Consider the following 21,350-nt stretch of genomic DNA (forward strand, 5'->3'; position numbering starts at 1 on the left):
AGAAAGAAATTTCTGAACGAATAGGCTGTTCCCAGAGTGCTGTATCAAGGCACCTCAGTGGGAAGTCTGTGGGAAGGAAAAAGTGTGGCAGAAAACGCTGCACAACGAGAAGAGGTGACCGGACCCTGAGGAAGATTGTGGAGAAGGACCGATTCCAGACCTTGGTCGACCTGCGGAAGCAGTGGACTGAGTCTGGAGTAGAAACATCCAGAGCCACCGTGCACAGGCGTGTGCAGGAAATGGGCTACAGGTGCTGCATTCCCCAGGTCAAGCCACTTTTGAACCAGAAACAGCGGCAGAAGCGCCTGACCTGGGCTACAGAGAAGCAGCACTGGACTGTTGCTCAGTGGTCCAAAGTACTTTTTTCGGATGAAAGCAAATTCTGCATGTCATTCGGAAATCAAGGTGCCAGAGTCTGGAGGAAGACTGGGGAGAAGGAAATGCCAGAATGCCAGAAGTCCAGTGTCAAGTACCCACAGTCAGTGATGGTCTGGGGTGCCGTGTCAGCTGCTGGTGTTGGTCCACTGTGTTTTATCAAGGGCAGGGTCAATGCAGCTAGCTATCAGGAGATTTTGGAGCACTTCATGCTTCCATCTGCTGAAAAGCTTTATGGAGATGAAGATTTTATTTTTCAGCATGACCTGGCACCTGCTCACATTGCCAAAACCACCGGTAAATGGTTTACTGACCATGGTATCACTGTGCTCAATTGGCCTGCCAACTCTCCTGACCTGAACCCCATAGAGAATCTGTGGGATATTGTGAAGAGAACGTTGAGAGACTCAAGACCCAACACTCTGGATGAGCTAAAGGCCGCTATCGAAGCATCCTGGGCCTCCATAAGACCTCAGCAGTGCCACAGGCTGATTGCCTCCATGCCACGCCGCATTGAAGCAGTCATTTCTGCAAAAGGATTCCCGACCAAGTATTGAGTGCATAACTGTACATGATTATTTGAAGGTTGACGTTTTTTGTATTAAAAACACTTTTCTTTTATTGGTTGGATGAAATACGCTAATTTTGTGAGATAGGAATTTTGGGTTTTCATGAGCTGTATGCCACAATCATCCGTATTAAGACAATAAAAGACCTGAAATATTTCAGTTAGTGTGCAATGAATCTAAAATATATGAATGTTGAATTTTCATCATGACATTATGGAAAATAATTAACTTTATCACAATATGATAATATTTTGAGAAGGATCTGTATATGACTGGCTGGTTGATTCAGGATCTGCTGATAGTTGTTCTGAGGAACACTTGATTAGCTTTATCAAATCATTATAGATTACTGCGCACTCCTGTGGTCAATAAGCGTGCACATATTAATACTTCCTGCTGTGGTCATCATCTCTGTCATTAGCGGAATAATGACCAATACACTATTTTTACAATAGTGGACGAAGAGGTTCCTTTACAGTGGTATAACTTAAGAGTTTTGGAAATGAAAACTGTAGCTCAGTATGCAAACATGACATTTATAGAAGCAACGTGGAATGTGACAATGCATGTCTTTTTTTTCCCTAAAAATGGAAAAATAGGAAAAAAGATTCTCATTCCAAGCACACAAGCTATTGATTTGTTCACCAGTAACATTTCAACGCTGACTGCTCTGTTGCACACATTCAACACATATAAAGCATCATCAGAGGGTTCAGTAACATTCTAACAGGCATATCTACTGTATGTAAAGGCTGCAACCAGGTTTCCAGCAATATGTGGAAATACTGATAAACTGTAAATGGGCACAATGAGAGCGGAGAAACCCAAGCAGAATGAAATTAAATGCCTCTCTGTTTGGGCATTTATTCTTGGCTTTTTAAAAAACACATCCAAAAGCTACATTAAAAAAGTAAAGCAAAAAAATATATATTTTCAATAAAATCTAATTTATGAAAGCTTTGAATTTTACAATTCCTAGAGCCTTGCAAAAGTGCTCATGCGCTTTAAACCTTTTCATATTTCGTCACCTTATGACTGCAAATGCCAATGTATTTTATTAGCACTTTAACTGATAGATCAACACTCATTATTAAATAGATAAAAATGAAATGAAAAATACATTTGCACATCTACATACATCAAGCTTTGTCAGATTGGAAAGACAGAGTATATGAACATCACATCTCAAGTTGCTACAGATTCTCAGTAGGATTTCAGTTCGGACTTTGACTGGTCCATTTTAACGCATAAATAGGCGTTGTTCCAAACCTTTCCATTGTAGCTCTAGCTGTGTGTTAGGGGTTGTTGTCCTGCTGTAAAGGGAATCTCTGCCCCAGTCTCAAGTATTTTGCAGCCTCTAACCACTTTTCTTCCAGGGATGCCCTGTTTTAAGCTATATGCATTTTCCCTTCAACTCAGGAGCTCTCCCCTGTCCCTGCTGAATCAAAGCATTACCCAAAGCATGATGCTGCCATGTTTCACTGTGGGTATAGCGTGTTTAAGGCAATGTACACTATAAATCTTTCTCCACATATTATAAATTGTTCTGCATGTACATAAAGAAGTTCAGTTTTGGTTTCATCTGACCAAAGAACCTTCTTTTATGTTAGCCATGTCTCCTATATGACTTTTGAGAAACTCCAAACAGGACTTCTTACTGCTTTCGTCTTGCCACGCTTCCATGAAAGCGTAATTTTGTAATAACTCTGCTGCTGACAGATTCTCCCAGATGAGCTATACAGGTCCTTCTCAAAATATTAGCATATTGTGATAAAGTTAATTATTTTCCATAATGTCATGATGAAAATTTAACATTCATATATTTTAGATTCATTGCACACTAACTGAAATATTTCAGGTCTTTTATTGTCTTAATACGGATGATTTTGGCATACAGCTCATGAAAACCCAAAATTCCTATCTCACAAAATTAGCATATCATTAAAAGGGTCTCTAAACGAGCTATGAACCTAATCATCTGAATCAACGAGTTAACTCTAAACACCTGCAAAAGATTCCTGAGGCCTTTAAAACTCCCTGCCTGGTTCATCACACAAAACCCCAATCATGGGTAAGACTGCCGACCTGACTGCTGTCCAGAAGGCCACTATTGACACCCTCAAGCAACAGGGTAAGACACAAAAAGAAATTTCTGAACGAATAGGCTGTTCCCAGAGTGCTTTATCAAGGCACCTCAGTGGGAAGTCTGTGGGAAGGAAAAAGTGTGGCAGAAAACGCTGCACAACGAGAAGAGGTGACCGGACCCTGAGGAAGATTGTGGAGAAGGGCCGATTTCAGACCTTGGGGGACCTGCGGAAGCAGTGGACTGAGTCTAGAGTAGAAACATCCAGAGCCACCGTGCACAGGCGTGTGCAGGAAATGGGCTTCAGGTGCCGCATTCCCCAGGTCAAGCCACTTTTGAACCAGAAACAGTGGAAGAAGCACCTGACCTGGGCTGCAGAGAAGCAGCACTGGACTGTTGCTCAGTTGTCCAAAGTACTTTTTTCGGATGAAAGCAAATTCTGCATGTCATTCGGAAATCAAGGTGCCAGAGTCTGGAGGAAGACTGGGGAGAAGGAAATGCCAAAATGCCAGAAGTCCAGTGTCCAGTACCCACAGTCAGTGATGGTCTGGGGTGCTGTGTCAGCTGCTGGTGTTGGTCCACTGTGTTTTATCAAGGGCAGGGTCAATGCAGCTAGCTATCAGGAGATTTTGGAGCACTTCATGCTTCCATCTGCTGAAAAGTTTTATGGAGATGAAGATTTCATTTTTCAGCACGACCTGGCACCTGCTCACAGTGCCAAAACCACTGGTAAATGGTTTACTGACCATGGTATCACTGTGCTCAATTGGCCTGCCAACTCTCCTGACTTGAACCCCATAGAGAATCTGTGGGATATTGTGAAGAGAACGTTGAGAGACTCAAGACCCAACACTCTGGATGAGCTAAAGGCTGCTATCGAAGCATCCTGGGCCTCCATAAGACCTCAGCAGTGCCACAGGCTGATTGCCTCCATGCCACGCCGCATTGAAGCAGTCATTTCTGCAAAAGGATTCCCGACCAAGTATTGAGTGCATAACTGTACATGATTATTTGAAGGTTGACGTTTTTTGTATTAAAAACACTTTTCTTTTATCGGTCGGATGAAATATGCTAATTTTGTGAGATAGGAATTTTGGGTTTTCATGAGCTGTATGCCAAAATCATCCATATTAAGACAATAAAAGACCTGAAATATTTCAGTTAGTGTGCAATGAATCTAAAATATATGAATGTTAAATTTTCATCATGACTTTTTGGAAAATAATTAACTTTATCACAATATGCTAATATTTTGAGAAGGACCTGTAGATCTCTGCAGCTCCTGCAGACTTAACATTGGTATCTAACTATGTTGGTGACTTTTGACAGCAGTTAGTTACATTGGATTTTATGTAGAGGTGTTAGAGTAAACTTGGCAAAATACAAATGTGTTCCACTCTTTTAAGATTTCTTTTTGTAAAACAAAACTAAACAAAATGTGTAATTTTTCTTTCACTTCACAGTTATACACTACTCTGTATTGGTCTACCATATAAAATCCAAAGAAAAAACTTTGAAATTTGTGGTTGTTATTTGCCAGATTGTAAAAAAGATTAATTGTTATGAACACCAGACTTAAACTCTAAAAAAAAAATTTATTATTTTTTTAATTATATAAGTGTGACATTTGATATCTTGAATATTTGTATTTCATTTCATTTATCTATCTTACCTAACATTGAAAAGAACTGCAGATTCCTGGCTGTAAAAGTGCATGCTGTATTTTAGCTTTAGAACAAACAGGTAGATTGCTCCAAGTAAAAAATTTGCACAGTAGGTGTGTTAATTAAGGCACGAAAAGGAAACTAATGAATTAGCAGCCAGCTGTGATGTAGTGTTTGGGTTTAGTTTTGTGTTTTATTATGCTTTTCATACAAATATATGGGTAAACAAAACCAATATAATCAGTCACAGACACTACGCTGCCAGTTTAATGCTCTTCCTCACATAAAATTTAAAAAACGGTAAATACCTTTTAAGAACAACAACAAAATACTTGAGACCAGTAAGTTCTTCCTGCTTTTGTAACACTGTCACCTTCTTTGTTGATGAGATATTTATACAGGATGCCATTTCTCAGAGCCTCCATGAAGGATGTTTGAACTGTATTTTGTGGCGTGTTGCCCATTTAGCATAGATAGCCTTCTCAGTGATGAAGCGGTGTCCTCCGCGCTGTGTGTTCTCATGGTATGTGTACATCCTGCACTCACTGATCCTCTTCTGCTCATAGTAATGATAAGGAACTACGCTGTGATTGGCTTGGCTGTCAGAAAGAAAAAAAGCACAAGTTTCAGGTCAGTGTTGAAGAAAAAAACTAAAATCCAATTTTTAATTTGAGCATACAGGTCCTTCTCAAAATATTAGCATATTGTGATAAAGTTCATTATTTTCCATAATGTCATGATGAAAATTTAACATTCATATATTTTAGATTAATTGCACACTAACTGAAATATTTCAGGTCTTTTATTGTCTTAATATGGATGATTTTGGCATACAGCTCATGAAAACCCAAAATTCCTATCTCACAAAATTAGCATATTTCATCCGACCAATAAAAGAAAAGTGTTTTTAATACAAAAAAACGTCAACCTTCAAATAATCATGTACAGTTATGCACTCAATACTTGGTCGGGAATCCTTTTGCAGAAATGACTGCTTCAATGCGGTGTGGCATGGAGGCAATCAGCCTGTGGCACTGCTGAGGTCTTATGGAGGCCCAGGATGCTTCGATAGCGGCCTTTAGCTCATCCAGAGTGTTGGGTCTTGAGTCTCTCAACGTTCTCTTCACAATATCCCACAGATTCTCTATGGGGTTCAGGTAAGGAGAGTTGGCAGGCCAATTGAGCACAGTGATACCATGGTCAGTAAACCATTTACCAGTGGTTTTGGCACTGTGAGCAGGTGCCAGGTCGTGCTGAAAAATGAAATCTTCATCTCCATAAAGCTTTTCAGCAGATGGAAGCATAAAGTGCTCCAAAATCTCCTGATAGCTAGCTGCATTGACCCTGCCCTTGATAAAACACAGTGGACCAACACCAGCAGCTGACACGGCACCCCAGACCATCACTGACTGTGGGTACTTGACACTGGACTTCTGGTATTTTGGCATTTCCTTCTCCCCAGTCTTCCTCCAGACTGGCACCTTGATTTCCAAATGACATGCAGAATTAGCTTTCATCCAAAAAAAGTACTTTGGACCACTGAGCAACAGTCCAGTGCTGCTTCTCTGTAGCCCAGGTCTGGGGAATGCGGCACCTGTAGCCCATTTCCTGCACACGCCTGTGCACGGTGGCTCTGGATGTTTCTACTCCAGACTCAGTCCACTGCTTCCGCAGGTCCCCCAAGGTGTGGAATCGGCCCTTCTCCACAATCTTCCTCAGGGTCCGGTCACCTCTTCTCGTTGTGCAGCGTTTTCTGCCACACTTTTTCCTTCCCACAGACTTCCCACTGAGGTGCCTTGATACAGCACTCTGGGAACAGCCTATTCGTTCAGAAATTTCTTTCTGTGTCTTACCCTCTTGCTTGAGGGTGTCAATAGTGGCCTTCTGGACAGCAGTCAGGTCGGCAGTCTTACCCATGATTGGGGTTTTGAGTGATGAACCAGGCTGGGAGTTTTAAAGGCCTCAGGAATCTTTTGCAGGTGTTTAGAGTTAACTCGTTGATTCAGATGATTAGGTTCATAGCTCGTTTAGAGACACTTTTAATGATATGCTAATTTTGTGAGATAGGAATTTTGGGTTTTCATGAGCTGCATGCCAAAATCATCCGTATTAAGACAATAAAAGACCTGAAATATTTCAGTTAGTGTGCAATGAATCTAAAATATATGAATGTTAAATTTTCATCATGACATTATGGAAAATAATTAACTTTATCACAATATGTTAATATTTTGAGAAGGACCTGTATTTATTCAGTTGAAAGAAAAGTGGACAAATAATTGTTGTTTACCAAAATCACTGGTGCCACCCTTCACAGTTCCCGTTAAATAAATGCAGCTGCGTCATTTTTACCATGCTTGATCAGATTGTCTAGGAGATTTCCATTAATAATTCCGAACATTATGTTTTGACAGGCCCATTTTCCTAAGTCACTCTTCAAAGATTGAGAAGAGAAGATGACTTTTAAGAAGGACAGATGTGTGTTGATCTTTGTAGATCAGGAAATGGCAACAAAAAATATATACTTTTCTACCTTTGCCAACATTCGCAGTCAGATCACTAATAAAACATTTTAAAACAACTGCAACTGAGACGAACAAGGCTGGACGAGGACAGGTTTATCTTGCCACATTGATCAGTAAGGAGGCTAGTGAAGAAGCGAAACAAAAATATCTTAAGTACACCCTTAACAGTGTCACCAAGGCTGAATACCATTTTACCCGTTGCCCCACATTCTTATGTCTTAACTCTACGTTAACAAATGTTATGGAGTCCCCACTGCTTCTGTGGATTAGGGGAATGGGTTAAAAAGAATGGCTTTCAGGCTTACACTTTGAATGAATGGGGTTTTAAATTCAATTTGGGTATATTTAAAACAAAAATAAAGACAATAATAACGACAATAATCAATTTAAATCCTAGTTTGAATTGTTCCAAAATATCATATTGCATCTAGCATCACTGTTAATAAAATGCAAAATACAAATACTTTGCCATAACCACAACCATTGTAATGTCCAGTTTGATACAAACCAACTATTTTTGATTTTCAGTTCTTCTCACCATGCCAAGAAAAAAAGGAGGTAAAAGAAAAGCATAGTTTTACTAACTTACATTACAAGAACAGAACCACAGTGATGTCTAGTTTGATGTATAGTGGTTTATTACTTTGGTAAAAAATGCAGTAAGAATTGTAAATTATATTCAGTTCTGACATGGAGTCAGACTAATCACAAGTACACGTCAAGTTAAGATTACAATACTTTAGGTTTGCTATTTTAAACAATGTTATAGCATGGCATGTTTTTCTTTGTATTTTGGTAATACATTATAAATACTCCAAATGCATTAACAGTTTTAAATTGTATTTAGGTTTCACTCGGTTATATGTAGCATTTCTATTACATTTTAAGCTGAAAAAATTATTTCTGCTGCAGAATTCATACTTATCTACAATATGACAGACATATCAAGTCAAGCATGTTTACTTAGCAGGAAACAGAGAGAACCGATAATGAATCAGCTTCCCCATTGCTTAGAAGGGATTTATACAGGTCCTTCTCAAAATATTAGCATATTGTGATAAAGTTCATTATTTTCCATAATGTTATGATGAAAATTTAACATTCATATATTTTAGATTCATTGCACACTAACTGAAATATTTCAGGTCTTTTATTGTCTTAATACGGATGATTTTGGCATACAGCTCATGAAAACCCAAAATTAATATCTCACAAAATTAGCATATTTCATCCGACCAATAAAAGAAAAGTGTTTTTAATACAAAAAACATCAACCTTCAAATAATCATGTACAGTTATGCACTCAATACTTGGTCGGGAATCCTTTTGCAGAAATGACTGCTTCAATGCGGCGTGGCATGGAGGCAATCAGCCTGTGGCACTGCTGAGGTCTTATGGAGGCCCAGGATGCTTCGATAGCGGCCTTTAGCTCATCCAGAGTGTTGGGTCTTGAGTCTCTCAACGTTCTCTTCACAATATCCCACAGATTCTCTATGGGGTTCAGGTCAGGAGAGTTGGCAGGCCAATTGAGCACAGTGATACCATGGTCAGTAAACCATTTACCAGTGGTTTTGGCACTGTGAGCAGGTGCCAGGTCGTCCTAAAAAATGAAATCTTCATCTCCATAAAGCTTTTCAGCAGATTGAAGCATGAAGTGCTCCAAAATCTCCTGATAGCTAGCTGCATTGACCCTGCCCTTGATAAAACACAGTGGACCAACACCAGCAGCTGACACGGCACCCCAGACCATCACTGACTGTGGGTACTTGACACTGGACTTCTGGCATTTTGGCATTTCCTTCTCCCCAGTCTTCCTCCAGACTCTGGCACCTTGATTTCCGAATGACATGCAGAATTTGCTTTCATCCGAAAAAAGTACTTTGGACCACTGAGCAACAGTCCAGTGCTGCTTCTCTGTAGCCCAGGTCAGGCGCTTCTGCCGCTGTTTCTGATTCAAAAGTGGCTTGACCTGGGGAATGCGGCACCTGTAGCCCATTTCCTGCACACGCCTGTGCACGGTGGCTCTGGATGTTTCTACTCCAGACTCAGTCCACTGCTTCCGCAGGTCCCCCAAGGTCTGGAATCGGCCCTTCTCCACAATCTTCCTCAGGGTCCGGTCACCTCTTCTCGTTGTGCAGCGTTTTCTGCCACACTTTTTCCTTCCCACAGACTTCCCACTGAGGTGCCTTGATACAGCACTCTGGGAACAGCCTATTCGTTCAGAAATGTCTTTCTGTGTCTTACCCTCTTGCTTGAGGGTGTCAATAGTGGCCTTCTGGACAGCAGTCAGGTCGGCAGTCTTACCCATGATTGGGGTTTTGAGTAATGAACCAGGCTGGGAGTTTTAAAGGCCTCAGGAATCTTTTGCAGGTGTTTAGAGTTAACTCGTTGATTCAGATGATTAGGTTCATAGCTCGTTTAGAGACCCTTTTAATGATATGCTAATTTTGTGAGATAGGAATTTTGGGTTTTCATGAGCTGTATGCCAAAATCATCCGTATTAAGACAATAAAAGACCTGAAATATTTCAGTTAGTGTGCAATGAATCTAAAATATATGAATGTTAAATTTTCATCATGACATTATGGAAAATAATGAACTTTATCACAATATGCTAATATTTTGAGAAGGACCTGTAGTATCTATCACCTGACATAAATGCCACAAGATAGAGCTAAGGGTAAGGGTAACCCAATGAAAGGGGAACTCAACCTTAACCTCCATAACAACCATTTATAAGGCTTTTGTACATATCTTTTACAGGGGCAATCATTTTTGAGGGGTGCTGTACATGAAAATGATGGAGCTACAGCGTAAATCACACTCACCTGCAATAGTTATCATCAATCATTCCATAAACAGTAATGCTGTCACACATGTCCGTTGCCAGGATCATAGAGAAAAATCCAGTGCTGAGAAATGCACCTGTTTTCATCCTAATGCAAAGAAACAAAACTATTAATTCTGACAAATCTAATTCTTTAACAACCCACTACAATGCCACCAGTTACAAAATATAAGAGTTTCTACACTAATTGAATACATTAGGAACATCTGTGCTTGTTTTTCATGAATGTCACTTTTTCAAAAAAAAAAAACAACAAAAAAACAAAAACATATTTTTATCATAACCTGTCATAGATTGTCATAAAACTTCTCATGAATACTTAACCTGTAGTCTTTTAGACTTTACACCTTAGATAAAACAAAATAAATTTGTCACTGAAAAGTAATTAAAATAACATGTCCCTTAGTAATCTTTCCCTTAACTTGCAGGACACTCCACAGAAACTTTTGTGTATTTTATGTGAATGACTCACAAGTAGTATATAGTTGTGTGGTGGAAGGAAAATTTCACATTTGTTGTATATTTTATGAATAAATATCTGAAAAATATCACAATTCTTTCTGCAGATGAATAGATACTTCATGATTATTGGGGTGATATTCTCTAGGTTTTCAACCCCAGATAGACATTTCCATACCAAAATGGTCAAGGTGCTTGCCAGCAAACTCTTTATAGTGAAGCGATGGCTCTGGGGCACCTGGCCTGGCTACATAAGTAATGGAAATAGCTAGTGTCAACGCCTAATGACTTCATCAAAAGCTAAGCAGTACTCTTAGGCATAGAACCAATGTGTGATTAGACCTTGGTAGCAGAAAATCTCGCACCACAGAGATGATTGCGCATAGAAAAAAGACAAAGATTATTCTAGTGATGTACCTGCAGGGTGCTGCTTTGTATAAAAAACGTAGAGAGTGATTACATTGTTGGCTAAAGTGTTAGAAGCAGCACTGACAGTGAAGACTTGGCTCCGGGACGCCTGGCCGTGATACGCTCCTAATGGCAATAGTTGGCCCTTGTAGCCCCAATAACATAACTTGGCCAATGGTATTTGGAATGTGTCGTCTCATCACCTAAACGGATATCATGATCAGTCTCGGCAAGCTCCAGTGGCGCAATCGGTCAGCACACGGTACTTATATGACAGTAACCTGCAGAGTGACGCTGAGTTTGACCCTCACCTGGAGTAGGTGCTTTTTAACAGGACAGAATATTGTGTCCAGAATTAGCAATAAATGTTAATTGAAAGCTAAGCAGTACTCTTAAGCATAGAACAAACCTGCAATTAGATTTTTTAGCAGAACATCTCGCACCACACAGATGTTTGCACATAATAAAAAGACACGCATTATTCTGCAGATGCACCAGCAGGTGTGCTGCTTTATAATGAAAATTAGGCATTGATTACATTACTGGCCAAAGTGTTAGCAGCAGCAAGTTATTGATGACATAGGTTTGTGTTCAGTGGTGGGATCAGTGGATTTAAAAAAGCTTCAGTCTACAAAATGAAGTGAAGAAAATGACGACTCCCATCCATACATCCATTGTCTTTTACGTATTTAGGATTTGTCGTGTGAGTAACCGGTCAAGAAGGAAAATGCAGATATCCATCTCAGTCTCGATCCCTAAGGATTCCTGAGTCAGAAAAGAGATATAGTCTCTTCATCATGTTCTGGATCTCCGTTCCAGTTTTTCCCTAAGAGGAATCCATCAGGTGTCTAAAACAGCTACTGACCCCTGATGTGAAAAAAGCTGCTCTACTTTGAGCTACTTCTGGATGACAGGGCATATGTAAAATTCTGGAAACTATAGGGTACCTGGGGATTAGTCCTCTAATGCAGTCATGTTTCGTAAAGTGTTCTCACAGAAGTGATCAGACCCAAAGTGATTCAGACATCCAATTGAAAGAAAACCACATTTAGTGGTGTGGCTTGCCAAAAGAAGGAAGACTGGGAACCCTCTAGGAACTCCCCGGGAAACTCCTAATAGTGAAGCCTTGGCTCCTGGGCGCCTGGCCTTGCTACACTCCTAATGGCAATAGTTGGCCCTTGAAGCCCTGATAACATAACTTGGCCAAAGGCATATGGAATGTGTCGTCTCGTCACCTAAACAGATATCATGATCTCTTTGAGCAGGCTCCAGTGGCGCAATCGGTCAGCGCGCGGTACTTATATGACAGTAAACTGCAGAGTGATGCCGAGGTCGTGAGTTCAACCCTCACCTGGAGCAGGTGCTTTTTAACAGGACAAAATATTGTGTCAAGAATTAGCAATAAACATTATTGAAAGCTAAGCAGTACTCTTAAGCAAAGAACAAACCTGCAATTAGATCTTCTTAGCAGAACATCTCGCACCACACAGATGTTTGCACATAATAAAAAGACACACATTATTCTGCTGATGCACCAGCAGGTGTGCTGCTTTATAATGAAAATTAGGCATTGATTACATTACTGGCCAAAGTGTTAGCAGCAGCAAGTTATTGATGACATAGGTTTGTGTTCAGTGGTGGGATCAGTGGATTTAAAAAAGCTTCAGTCTACAAAATGAAGTGAAGAAAATGACGACTCCCATCCATACATCCATTGTCTTTTACGTATTTAGGATTTGTCGTGTGAGTAACCGGTCAAGAAGGAAAATGCAGATATCCATCTCAGTCTCGATCCCTAAGGATTCCTGAGTCAGAAAAGAGATATAGTCTCTTCATCATGTTCTGGATCTCCGTTCCAGTTTTTCCCTAAGAGGAATCCATCAGGTGTCTAAAACAACTACTGACCCCTGATGTGAAAAAAGCTGCTCTACTTTGAGCTACTTCTGGATGACAGGGCATATGTAAAATTCTGGAAACTATAGGGTACCTGGGGATTAGTCCTCTAATGCAGTCATGTTTCGTAAAGTGTTCTCACAGAAGTGATCAGACCAAAAGTGATTCAGACATCCAATTGAAGGAAAACCACATTTAGTGGTGTGGCTTACCAAAAGAAGGAAGACTGGGAACCCTCTAGGAACTCCCCAGCGAACTCCTAATAGTGAAGCCTTGGCTCCCGGGCGCCTGGCCTTGCTATGCTCCTAATGGCAATAGTTGGCCCTTGAAGCCCTGATAACATAACTTGGCCAAAGGCATATGGAATGTGTCGTCTCGTCACCTAAACAGATATCATGATCTCTTTGAGCAGGCTCCAGTGGTGCAATCGGTCAGCGCGCGGTACTTATATGACAGTAAACTGCAGAGTGATGCCGAGGTCGTGAGTTCAACCCTCACCTGGAGCAGGTGCTTTTTAACAGGACAAAATATTGTGTCAAGAATTAGCAATAAACATTATTGAAAGCTAAGCAGTACTCTTAAGCATAGAAAAAACCTGCAATTAGATCTTCTTAGCAGAACAACTCGCACCACACAGATGTTTGCACATAATAAAAAGACACACATTATTCTGCTGATGCACCAGCAGGTGTGCTGCTTTATAATGAAAATTAGGCATTGATTACATTACTGGCCAAAGTGTTAGCAGCAGCAAGTTATTGATGACATAGGTTTGTGTTCAGTGGTGGGATCAGTGGATTTAAAAAAGCTTCAGACTACAAAATGAAGTGAAGAAAATGATGACTCCCATCCATACATCCATTGTCTTTTACGTATTTAGGATTTGTCGTGTGAGTAACCGGTCAAGAAGGAAAATGCAGATATCCATCTCAGTCTCGATCCCTAAGCATTCCTGAGTCAGAAAAGAGATATAGTCTCTTCATCATGTTCTGGATCTCCCTTCCAGTTTTTCCCTAAGAGGAATCCATCAGGTGTCTAAAACAGCTACTGACCCCTGATGTGAAAAAAGCTGCTCTACTTTGAGCTACTTCTGGATGACAGGGCATATGTAAAATTCTGGAAACTATAGGGTACCTGGGGATTAGTCCTCTAATGCAGTCATGTTTCGTAAAGTGTTCTCACAGAAGTGATCAGACCAAAAGTGATTCAGACATCCAATTGAAGGAAAACCACATTTAGTGGTGTGGCTTGCCAAAAGAAGGAAGACTGGGAACCCTCTAGGAACTCCCCAGCGAACTCCTAATAGTGAAGCCTTGGCTCCCGGGCGCCTGGCCTTGCTACGCTCCTAATGGCAATAGTTGGCCCTTGAAGCCCTGATAACATAACTTGGCCAAAGGCATATGGAATGTGTCGTCTCGTCACCTAAACGGATATCATGATCTCTTTGAGCAGGCTCCAGTGGCGCAATCGGTCAGCACGCGATACTTATATGACAGTAACCTGCAGAGTGATGCCGAGGTCGTGAGTTCAACCCTCACCTGGAGTAGGTGCTTTTTAATGGGACAAAATATTGTGTCAATAATTAGCAATAAACATTAATTGAAAGCTAAGCAGTACTCTTAAGCATAGAACAAACCTGCAATTAGATCTTCTTAGCAGAACAACTCGCACCACACAGATGTTTGCACATAATAAAAAGACACACATTATTCTGCTGATGCACCAGCAGGTGTGCTGCTTTATAATGAAAATTAGGCATTGATTACATTACTGGCCAAAGTGTTAGCAGCAGCAAGTTATTGATGACATAGGTTTGTGTTCAGTGGTGGGATCAGTGGATTTAAAAAAGCTTCAGACTACAAAATGAAGTGAAGAAAATGATGACTCCCATCCATACATCCATTGTCTTTTACGTATTTAGGATTTGTCGTGTGAGTAACCGGTCAAGAAGGAAAATGCAGATATCCATCTCAGTCTCGATCCCTAAGCATTCCTGAGTCAGAAAAGAGATATAGTCTCTTCATCATGTTCTGGATCTCCCTTCCAGTTTTTCCCTAAGAGGAATCCATCAGGTGTCTAAAACAGCTACTGACCCCTGATGTGAAAAAAGCTGCTCTACTTTGAGCTACTTCTGGATGACAGGGCATATGTAAAATTCTGGAAACTATAGGGTACCTGGGGATTAGTCCTCTAATGCAGTCATGTTTCGTAAAGTGTTCTCACAGAAGTGATCAGACCAAAAGTGATTCAGACATCCAATTGAAGGAAAACCACATTTAGTGGTGTGGCTTGCCAAAAGAAGGAAGACTGGGAACCCTCTAGGAACTCCCCAGCGAACTCCTAATAGTGAAGCCTTGGCTCCCGGGCGCCTGGCCTTGCTACGCTCCTAATGGCAATAGTTGGCCCTTGAAGCCCTGATAACATAACTTGGCCAAAGGCATATGGAATGTGTCGTCTCGTCACCTAAACGGATATCATGATCTCTTTGAGCAGGCTCCAGTGGCGCAATCGGTCAGCACGCGGTACTTATATGACAGTAACCTGCAGAGTGATGCCGAGGTCGTGAGTTCAACCCTCACCTGGAGTAGGTGCTTTTTAATGGGACAAAATATTGTGTCAATAATTAGCAATAAACATTAATTGAAAGCTAAGCAGTACTCTTAAGCATAGAACAAACCTGCAATTAGATCTTGTTAGCAGAACATCTCGCACCACACAGATGTTTGCACATAATAAAAAGACACACATTATTCTGCTGATGCACCAGCAGGTGTGCTGCTTTATAATGAAAATTAGGCATTGATTACATTACTGGCCAAAGTGTTAGCAGCAGCAAGTTATTGATGACATAGGTTTGTGTTCAGTGGTGGGATCAGTGGATTTAAAAAAGCTTCAGACTACAAAATGAAGTGAAGAAAATGATGACTCCCATCCATACATCCATTGTCTTTTACGTATTTAGGATTTGTCGTGTGAGTAACCGGTCAAGAAGGAAAATTCAGATATCCATCTCAGTCTCGATCCCTAAGGATTTCTGAGTCAGAAAAGAGATATAGTCTCTTCATCATGTTCTGGATCTCCGTTCCAGTTTTTCCCTAAGAGGAATCCATCAGGTGTCTAAAACAGCTACTGACCCCTGATGTGAAAAAAGCTGCTCTACTTTGAGCTACTTCTGAATGACAGGGCATATGTAAAATTCTGGAAACTATAGGGTACCTGGGGATTAGTCCTCTAATGCAGTCATGTTTCGTAAAGTGTTCTCACAGAAGTGATCAGACCAAAAGTGATTCAGACATCCAATTGAAGGAAAACCACATTTAGTGGTGTGGCTTACCAAAAGAAGGAAGACTGGGAACCCTCTAGGAACTCCCCAGCGAACTCCTAATAGTGAAGCCTTGGCTCCCGGGCGCCTGGCCTTGCTACGCTCCTAATGGCAATAGTTGGCCCTTGAAGCCCTGATAACATAACTTGGCCAAAGGCATATGGAATGTGTCGTCTCGTCACCTAAACAGATATCATGATCTCTTTGAGCAGGCTCCAGTGGCGCAATCGGTCAGCGCGCGGTACTTATATGACAGTAAACTGCAGAGTGATGCCGAGGTCGTGAGTTCAACCCTCACCTGGAGCAGGTGCTTTTTAACAGGACAAAATATTGTGTCAAGAATTAGCAATAAACATTATTGAAAGCTAAGCAGTACTCTTAAGCATAGAACAAACCTGCAATTAGATCTTGTTAGCAGAACATCTCGCACCACACAGATGTTTGCACATAATAAAAAGACACACATTATTCTGCTGATGCACCAGCAGGTGTGCTGCTTTATAATGAAAATTAGGCATTGATTACATTACTGGCCAAAGTGTTAGCAGCAGCAAGTTATTGATGACATAGGTTTGTGTTCAGTGGTGGGATCAGTGGATTTAAAAAAGCTTCAGACTACAAAATGAAGTGAAGAAAATGATGACTCCCATCCATACATCCATTGTCTTTTACGTATTTAGGATTTGTCGTGTGAGTAACCGGTCAAGAAGGAAAATGCAGATATCCATCTCAGTCTCGATCCCTAAGCATTCCTGAGTCAGAAAAGAGATATAGTCTCTTCATCATGTTCTGGATCTCCCTTCCAGTTTTTCCCTAAGAGGAATCCATCAGGTGTCTAAAACAGCTACTGACCCCTGATGTGAAAAAAGCTGCTCTACTTTGAGCTACTTCTGAATGACAGGGCATATGTAAAATTCTGGAAACTATAGGGTACCTGGGGATTAGTCCTCTAATGCAGTCATGTTTCGTAAAGTGTTCTCACAGAAGTGATCAGACCAAAAGTGATTCAGACATCCAATTGAAGGAAAACCACATTTAGTGGTGTGGCTTACCAAAAGAAGGAAGACTGGGAACCCTCTAGGAACTCCCCAGCGAACTCCTAATAGTGAAGCCTTGGCTCCCGGGCGCCTGGCCTTTCTACGCTCCTAATGGCAATATTTGGCCCTTGAAGCCCTGATAACATAACTTGGCCAAAGGCATATGGAATGTGTCGTCTCGTCACCTAAACGGATATCATGATCTTTTTGAGCAGGCTCCAGTGGTGCAATCAGTCAGCGTGCGGTACTTATATGACAGTAAACTGCAGAGTGATGCCGAGGTCGTGAGTTCAACCCTCACCTTGGAGTAGGTGCTTTTTAATGGGACAAAATATTGTGTCAATAATTAGCAATAAACATTAATTGAAAGCTAAGCAGTACTCTTAAGCATAGAACAAACCTGCAATTAGATCTTGTTAGCAGAACATCTCGCACCACACAGATGTTTGCACATAATAAAAAGACACACATTATTCTGCTGATGCACCAGCAGGTGTGCTGCTTTATAATGAAAATTAGGCATTGATTACATTACTGGCCAAAGTGTTAGCAGCAGCAAGTTATTGATAACATAGGTTTGTGTTCAGTGGTGGGATCAGTGGATTTAAAAAAGCTTCAGACTACAAAATGAAGTGAAGAAAATGATGACTCCCATCCATACATCCATTGTCTTTTACGTATTTAGGATTTGTCGTGTGAGTAACCGGTCAAGAAGGAAAATGCAGATATCCATCTCAGTCTCGATCCCTAAGGATTCCTGAGTCAGAAAAGAGATATAGTCTCTTCATCATGTTCTTGATCTCCCTTCCAGTTTTTCCCTAAGAGGAATCCATCAGGTGTCTAAAACAGCTACTGACCCCTGATGTGAAAAAAGCTGCTCTACTTTGAGCTACTTCTGGATGACAGGGCATATGTAAAATTCTGGAAACTATAGGGTACCTGGGGATTAGTCCTCTAATGCAGTCATGTTTCGTAAAGTGTTCTCACAGAAGTGATCAGACCAAAAGTGATTCAGACATCCAATTGAAGGAAAACCACATTTAGTGGTGTGGCTTGCCAAAAGAAGGAAGACTGGGAACCCTCTAGGAACTCCCCAGCGAACTCCTAATAGTGAAGCCTTGGCTCCCGGGCGCCTGGCCTTGCTACGCTCCTAATGGCAATAGTTGGCCCTTGAAGCCCTGATAACATAACTTGGCCAAAGGCATATGGAATGTGTCGTCTCGTCACCTAAACAGATATCATGATCTCTTTGAGCAGGCTCCAGTGGCGCAATCGGTCAGCGCGCAGTACTTATATGACAGTAACCTGCAGAGTGATGCTGAGGTTGTGAGTTCAAACCTCACCTGGAGCAGGTGCTTTTTAAGAGGACAAAATATTTTGTCAAGAATTAACAATAAACATTAATTGAAAGCTAAGCAGGGTACTTGGGGATTAGTCCTCTAATGCAGTCATTTTTCGTAAAGTGTTCTCACAGAAGTGATCAGACCAAAAGTGATTCAGACATCCAATTGAAGGAAAACCACATTTACTGCTGTGCCTTGCCTTGCCTTCCCTTGGTGCAATCGGTCAGAAAGAGATGATGTTAGGCCAAATAATATTGTGCTTAAAATCAAAGTCCTGTGTTTTTATAGCTTTATCAATAAAAATGTAGGTTCCAGTTTATTAATTGTCTTTAAAGACCAAAACAGTTTTCTCTTGGGACTGAACCAGGAACATAAAATGTACTGTGCTTTTGCATGGCAATATTTAAAATGCTGTAGTTATTATAAATAAGTAAAATTATGTGTCATATTTTAATTTTTTAATGGATAATTTCTATCTTTAAAATTTTCTGTGCATTGAAAAAGAGAAGCTTCATTAATCGAAGTCTTACAGGAGAGAAAAGGTGCACTAGCAAATGTAGTAAACACCATTTATTAGCTGTAATGTTTTGCTCTTCATTGCATAATTTAACACCTGTTGCTTACTCAGCTGAGACAATAAGCCCAAACCATACCTGTTTTTTCCTGTTTCATTCTGAAACACGCTGTCACAGTACTGAATCTTGTCTCGGGTCACCACATACATTTTCACTTTTGGATACTTGAGTGCTAGCTTCAGGAGGACATTGAAAATAATCCCTCCTCCGTCTTCCCTCATGTTCCTGTAGGGGCCCCAAAACACATACGTTGTGTCCGCAGACTGCTTGAAATAATACCGCTCCTTTTTTACCAGCAGGGGAACAGTGGTGTGAGACACGACTCGGACATTGGTGTGGCTCCCGACGTCCTTCTCAAACCCTCTTGTGGGGGCGTTGTTCATACGGATTACACACCCTATTTGGTCGATTTCATCACCAGCACCGGCGCCAAGCATCTGACCGGAGCTGGAGACCAAGGCACAGCGGTTACAGTGAGTATCCAGAAACTGCAAAGATAAAACAGACGGATTAGGCTCACACATATTGTGTTATGTCTCAGCCAGAACTAATAAATCAAAACTTTGTCTTTTACTTATATTGTGGCTGAGTATCCTTTCTGGGGTGCAGGGGGTATAGTTGTGCTTGCTTATGATCTCAGTGCACTTATTGGACCTCCCAGCATCTAGCACAGCTATGTCTATGTGCAGTTTGTTGGTGTGTGGACTTCTCTACAGGTTGGTGGCTGGCTCACAAGTCCTGCGTTGAACCCAGCACCAACCAATTTATGTGCAAGGGGCTTGAGTGTGAGAGAGTATTTAGTGGTCATTCACACATATCGAGGCTGAGCATCTTGCATCATGTTTTTTGGTCTTTCCCATTTTTAGGAGTTGCCAGGGGAGACAGGCTTCTGCATCACATCATATATTAATTTAAGCGAAACAGTATGTAAGCTACTGAATTTGAATAAGCTAAACACCAGCTCCTTTACACCATTCTTTCATTTAGCAAATGGAAATAATTTTGGAATCCTAACTGGCATAACACTGGAGATACTTATCCTGATTGTCTAAAAAAGTGAGAAAAAAAAGTTATGTGTAACGGACCAAATTTCGATAAACAAGGCTGTAATGTTCAAAAGCAGTACCTCAAGAATCTTTTAGGTTTCAATCTACAAAATAACAGTGGACTAGACTTCTACCCCTGACTATCCTTTTGCAAGCGAAGCTAGTAAGTTAAACAGGGATATATTCACAAGGCAAACAGCATCAACAGCTAATACATCGTTTTTATCTATTTGACTTGCCTGTGTTTTGCAACTGTTATCACAATTATGGCATAAATGTGTTCTTACATTATCATTTTTGTCATTTACTTTGATTTCTGAAGAATATTAACTGCACACAATTTTTGATTGTGACTCCCAGTATTGTCAAGCTTTGTGTAAACTAATTGGGGTTAATACATGTGCTATAGAGGGATGGACTATATGGCTTTGGCATTCTAATCAAAATAAAAGCACTGTTTAAAGTACTTGCAGCAGTACATTAAATCCTTTTTCATGTACAATTTTTAAAAAGCACTCGAAAGTATTTCAGCAGCAGATATAAAAAGTGAAGGAAAATAATTATTAAGCATTAGTTTAAGTTGTCCCAGACCGGTTTTTGATGGACACTGTGAAACAAAGCTAATGAATCACAAGAGTTGTGTGTGAGCCTTCGTGTCCTGGTTCCTCAACCCCTCACCTGTCCAATCCTGTCCGGGCTAATCCTCCTGTAGCCCCTGAGTCCTGAAATTTGTGTAGCAGGTGAACGACTGTCCGCAGGTGAACGACTGTCCCGTGTGATAAGGAGTCCAAACAAGAACAGCAGCAAAAGGCTCAGACTGAGCAGGCAGAGCCACCGGCGAAACATCAGCTTCGGCCGCACATTGAGGAGCAGCAGCTTATGTCTGAAAGCTGCTCCTATGGCCCTACATCCATCTGTCCACATGTCGCAATTGAAATTTAGTTATTCTGCAGCCGGAGCTCTCGGAAAGGACATGCTCCACAGTACCAAATAGCTAAGATTTTGGACAACTTCAAGGGGCGAAAAATACATCTCCGAAACATGATGATTGAGTATTTTATATGAACAAATTTTATTTAGCCCATGAAGAAGAAATTTACGATCCTTTTCCAGTAGTGATAACTTTTGATTTTATCCTCCGGCAGAGAACAGAACCATATCAGCACAATTACATACATACCTGTCCTCTCCAGCCTGATAAAA

At 40.8% G+C, this 21,350-nt stretch overlaps 1 protein-coding gene and 5 non-coding genes across 7 annotated transcripts; 5 read left to right on the forward strand and 1 right to left on the reverse strand.

Moving 5' to 3' along the window:
- Positions 1 to 4,942: 4,942 nt before the first annotated feature.
- Positions 4,943 to 21,350, reverse strand: st6galnac4 (ST6 (alpha-N-acetyl-neuraminyl-2,3-beta-galactosyl-1,3)-N-acetylgalactosaminide alpha-2,6-sialyltransferase 4). Of its 2 annotated transcripts, none has more exons than XM_047372052.1 (4): positions 21,328 to 21,350; positions 19,180 to 19,589; positions 10,045 to 10,152; positions 4,943 to 5,290 (listed from the first exon to the last, which is right to left on the reverse strand). In XM_047372052.1, the coding sequence occupies exons 2-4, from the start codon at positions 19,536 to 19,538 to the stop codon at positions 5,104 to 5,106; spliced, it is 654 nt and encodes a 217-aa protein (XP_047228008.1). In that variant the 5' UTR covers positions 19,539 to 19,589; positions 21,328 to 21,350; the 3' UTR covers positions 4,943 to 5,103. The 2 variants fall into 2 exon arrangements, with proteins under 2 accessions (XP_047228008.1, XP_047228007.1); XM_047372051.1 differs by having other exon boundaries at positions 20,826 to 21,346.
- trnai-uau lies at positions 12,197 to 12,290 on the forward strand. The gene is made up of 2 exons: positions 12,197 to 12,234; positions 12,255 to 12,290. It is a non-coding gene; the product is annotated as a tRNA-Ile (tRNA).
- Positions 13,237 to 13,330, forward strand: trnai-uau. The gene is made up of 2 exons: positions 13,237 to 13,274; positions 13,295 to 13,330. It is a non-coding gene; the product is annotated as a tRNA-Ile (tRNA).
- On the forward strand, positions 15,318 to 15,411 carry trnai-uau. Its single transcript has 2 exons — positions 15,318 to 15,355; positions 15,376 to 15,411. It is a non-coding gene; the product is annotated as a tRNA-Ile (tRNA).
- trnai-uau lies at positions 16,359 to 16,452 on the forward strand. Its single transcript has 2 exons — positions 16,359 to 16,396; positions 16,417 to 16,452. It is a non-coding gene; the product is annotated as a tRNA-Ile (tRNA).
- On the forward strand, positions 18,441 to 18,534 carry trnai-uau. The gene is made up of 2 exons: positions 18,441 to 18,478; positions 18,499 to 18,534. It is a non-coding gene; the product is annotated as a tRNA-Ile (tRNA).

The sequence above is a fragment of the Girardinichthys multiradiatus genome, chromosome 8, assembly GCF_021462225.1.
Source record: "Girardinichthys multiradiatus isolate DD_20200921_A chromosome 8, DD_fGirMul_XY1, whole genome shotgun sequence".
NCBI lineage: Eukaryota > Metazoa > Chordata > Actinopteri > Cyprinodontiformes > Goodeidae > Girardinichthys > Girardinichthys multiradiatus.